This window comes from Hyperoodon ampullatus (genome assembly GCF_949752795.1).
Source record: "Hyperoodon ampullatus genome assembly, chromosome: 7".
Taxonomy (NCBI): Eukaryota; Metazoa; Chordata; class Mammalia; order Artiodactyla; family Ziphiidae; genus Hyperoodon; species Hyperoodon ampullatus.
The window spans coordinates 4,436,159-4,440,016 of NC_136920.1; the positions used below are offsets into that span (position 1 = coordinate 4,436,159).

The window sequence follows — 3,858 nt, forward strand, 5'->3', positions numbered from 1 at the left end:
ACACTGCCGGACACCTCTCCTTAAGTCCTCCCACAACTGTAGGTCACCCCCATTTGCAGGTTGAGCAACTTGCCCGGGGTCACCCAGCTGGTGGTAGGCAGCGGAGATCTGAACCCAGCAGCCTGGACCCTGAGACAGAGGGTGGCCTGGGTCAGACCCCCTCAGGCCCAGCCCTACACTGGGCACTCGCCCTAGATCCCGGAGCCAGTCAGCAGCGTGCGGACTTCAGCTTCCCAACTGTGAAGTAGCCCTGCCTGGACCACCCGCCAGCCTGCTGCCACCTGCCAGGAGCTCCCAGCTCCACACAGCACCTGTGAATTGCTTTGGCACAGTGGCGACCAGCTTGGACTCCCAGACCTCACTTCTCTCCACCCGCCCACCCTACAGAGGAGGGAGCGGAGTCCAAGGAGATGCGACCACAGAGGTGGGGCCTGCTGGGTACAGGGTCTAAGCCGACAACCTCCCACCCATACCGGGCCCTCACCTGGGAAATGGGGGGCCTCGGGGTATGGAGTGGGCACCCCCAACACCACGGATACACAGCACCGATTTATTTATAAGATCCACCCTCCCTAAAACAGGTTTTCTGACACAGATCTCTCCCCAGCTGGCAGCGCTGCAAGGGGACACCCACCAGGGACCCTGCCCCTCAAGGGCTGCAGCATGTCCAGATCTCGGCCAGGTTCAAAAATTCCAGGAAGAGGGCGGGAGTAGACGATCTTTATTGTGTTCCAAATCTAAGGATTCTTTGCACAAAAATAAGTGTTCATACTGTCAGTGTCCCTGGGCAGTTCAAGTTCATGCGTAAAAAATAGATTATCTGTGTCGGCATAAAATCCTCTCCCCTTCAAACCTCCAAGTGTTGGTGCCGCAGACCCGTTCCAGTGGAAGGCCTCTGGGGACAGGGTGGCTGGGGTCCGAGGAAGCTACCGCCCGGATGATGTCAGGCTGGGCCGCTTCTACACTAGCCCTTGGTCAGGCTGGACGGCCGGGGAGGGTTGGCGGGATCCCCGGCTCGGTGGTGGCTTGGCCCGCGGGAACGGCGGGGACGGAAACGTGAGCCGTTCCACCGCGCTGGCTCCTAAGTGGTGAGCCCGCTCGCGGCCGCTAGGAGGGAAGAGGGAATAGGCACGCGCGTTAGTGCGGGATCCGGCCCGGGAGACCCCGCCCAGCCCGGCCCTGCCCCCACCTCCCACAAGCGGAGCCGGCAGTTTCGTTTGCTCAGTGGATTTTGGAGCTCAGGTCCGTGGGTGCCTCGGTTTCGGAGTACGGCCCAGCCAGGGCGCGGGGCGGGGCGGGGCGAGCGCTCGGATCCGCAGTGAGTCAGGGATCCGCACCCCGCCGACTCATTTCTGCCACCCGGCCCGGAGCGCAATTTGCAATGCAAAGTCACTCCGCCTCCAAGCGCCCGAATCTGCCCCGGATCCGCAAGCCCTTGGGGCCTCACCCGCCCGAGGGCCGCCCCCCTCCGTCTCCCCGCTCCCACTTAGGCGGCGGAGCAGCGAGGGGAAGTTTTGCAATCCCGGACAAACAAACGCTGGTCTTGCACAGGCTTGAAAAAGTTTGGGGGAAATGAAGAGTGAGCGAAATCCAGGCCATCGCCCGGGCCTGCGGCTGCGCTCCGCGGGCTCTCGGGGGCTCGAGCTGCGAGGCCGTTTGCTCCACCGCGCCCGGCAGCCCTGCCTCCGACCCTCCCTCTTCCCCGCCTCTCGGCGCTTACCTTGCTGGGACGAGAGCTCAGTAGCCCCCTAACCAGCTGGAGAAATCGAGAAGCTCGCGCTCCGCGGGGCTCAGCACGCCCTCACAGGCGCTGTCGTCCGACGAGTAGGCGGAGCGCGGGGATCCGGTTTCCGAGCTGTGCTCGCGGCCCGGGGACGACAAGGCGCAGGAGGGCGAGGCGGCGGCGGCCCCGGGTGGCCCGCGGGGCAGTGGGTGGCGCGCGGCTGGCGCCAGCAGCCCCCGGGCCAGCGCGGTGCGCACGGCATCGTGCTCGGCCAGCAGGCGCTGCAGCGCGCGAATGTACTCCACCGCCGAGCGCAGCGTCTCCACCTTGCTCAGCTTCTTGCTGGCGCCGCCCTGAGGCACGTGCTGCCGCAGCGCCTGGAATCCTAAGTTCACCAGCTTCACTCGGTTGCGCTCCCGCTCGTTGCGCCGCGCCACGGCCGCCGCTCCACTCCCGGTCTCCACCGCGCCTGGCCGCCGCCGCCGGCTGCAGCGCAGGAGCTCTGGGGACTCCGGTCGCCGCCGAGCGGCGCAGCAGCTCGAGACACCAGGCGCAGGGGGCGCGGGCCGGGGCAGCGCGCCGCTGTCCATCGCGCCCGCATCCACTCGCCCCGCGCCTCCTCCGAGTCCCTGCGCGCCGCAGGAAGGTGTGGGGCGAGGAACCGAGGGCGGAGGAACGACGGTCAAGCCTCAGCGACGATCTGGCACCGTGCTGCCAAACGACTACCCAGGGTACGTGGTGCCAGGTCGTCTGGGGTCCGGAGACAACGAGGCGCAGGAGGCCGAGAGGTGGCGGGCAGTGCGCACCGGGGAGCGTGGGGCGCTCGTGACTCGCGCGTGCTGTCGGACGCTCCCCAAGTCTTCCCCGCTCGGCGCAGGCGGCTCGTTTTTAAATGTATAGATAACCCTCCTCCGCGCCGCCGCCGCCTCCTTTCTCACGCCCTCCTTCCCTTGCCTCGCCCTCCCGCCACGCTTCGTCCAACCCCTGGCGCACACAGCCTGCAAAGACCAAGCCGTGAGCGCGACCGCACCCCGTCCCCCGGGCACAGTCCGCAGGTCCCCAGTGGGTCCGGGTCCTAGCAGGTGTCCAGTGCGGCCCCCAAGATGCAGTACGCAGGTCCCGTGTGCGCACCGACCCCCAAGTTGCTGCCTGCAGGTCCCTGGTGCGACCCCTGCCGCGCTCGCCTTTGGGGGTAGGGCAGGTCTAAGGCCACAGAACACCCATCCCTGCGGCGCGTGAGACCCCGGGGAGCAGCACGCGCCGACCAACCTGCACCCGCGCCCCGCCCCCTGCGGCCAAGGGGCGGGGATCGGGGTTTCAGCCAGTGGCGGGCCGCCCGTTTGGCCAATCGCGGCGGGCACCACTCCACGCCCGGCCCCTGGGAGGAAGCCTGTGTGCCCGGCGCGTGGCTCCCGGGAGCGTCTCTAACAAAGCTCGGCGCCTGCGCGGCCCCGCCCGGCCCCTCCCGGCGACCAGGGTGGGCGCGCACTCCCACGCGCGCCTGTTCCTGGCCGGGCGCCCACCTGTTTATGACTCCACCAGGCCTGCGAGAGGGGAACGCAGCCCTCCGGGCGGGGCGGGACGGGGCTTGAGAGGTGGTGAAGACCTGGCGCGCTTGGGTAGGGCGTTCAGGTTCCTGGGGCGCCTTTCCCCAACATTCCTCCACGCCCACTCTCTGCGGGTGGTTGCCGTGCGCCCCGGGCCTTGGGGAGCCTTGAAGCGGAGCGCCTGGAGGTTTGCACAGAGCGCTTCAGACCTGCGTGGCTGTCGGCCTGCCTCTCCCCTCCGCCCTCCCCCGCAGCTTCCTCCGCTTTCCACGTTCCCCCCAAATCTTCCTCCCTCTGGTCCAGTTCCCTCCGGCCGCTCACCCGTCGATGTGTACCCGCCTTCGTGGCCCTTCTTCCTCACTGCCATGCCTCCAGCACCATCCACCTACCCCCGCACTGAGATTGGCCTGTAGGGGAAGGTCGCTGGGGCCGCAGCCTTTCCAGAGTCTCCCAGGGGAGGTGAGGCGTCAAGAGACTTCCTCCCTGACCGATGGGGGTACATTTTGGGGTATGAGGGGGCAGGGACTTTGGAAGTGTGCAGAATGCGCCGTTACTGGGAGAGTGTTGTCCTGCCCCGCGGCCTGGGAA

The 3,858-nt window shown here is 67.5% G+C and overlaps 1 protein-coding gene across 1 annotated transcript; it reads right to left on the reverse strand.

Annotated features, from left to right (window-relative positions):
- Positions 1 to 550: 550 nt before the first annotated feature.
- Positions 551 to 2,592, reverse strand: ASCL2 (achaete-scute family bHLH transcription factor 2). Its single transcript, XM_079709302.1, has 2 exons — positions 1,721 to 2,592; positions 551 to 1,107 (listed from the first exon to the last, which is right to left on the reverse strand). Exon 1 carries the CDS (start codon positions 2,311 to 2,313, stop codon positions 1,738 to 1,740), a length of 576 nt encoding a protein of 191 aa, XP_079565428.1. The 5' UTR covers positions 2,314 to 2,592; the 3' UTR covers positions 551 to 1,107; positions 1,721 to 1,737.
- Between the last annotated feature and the right edge of the window lie 1,266 nt (positions 2,593 to 3,858).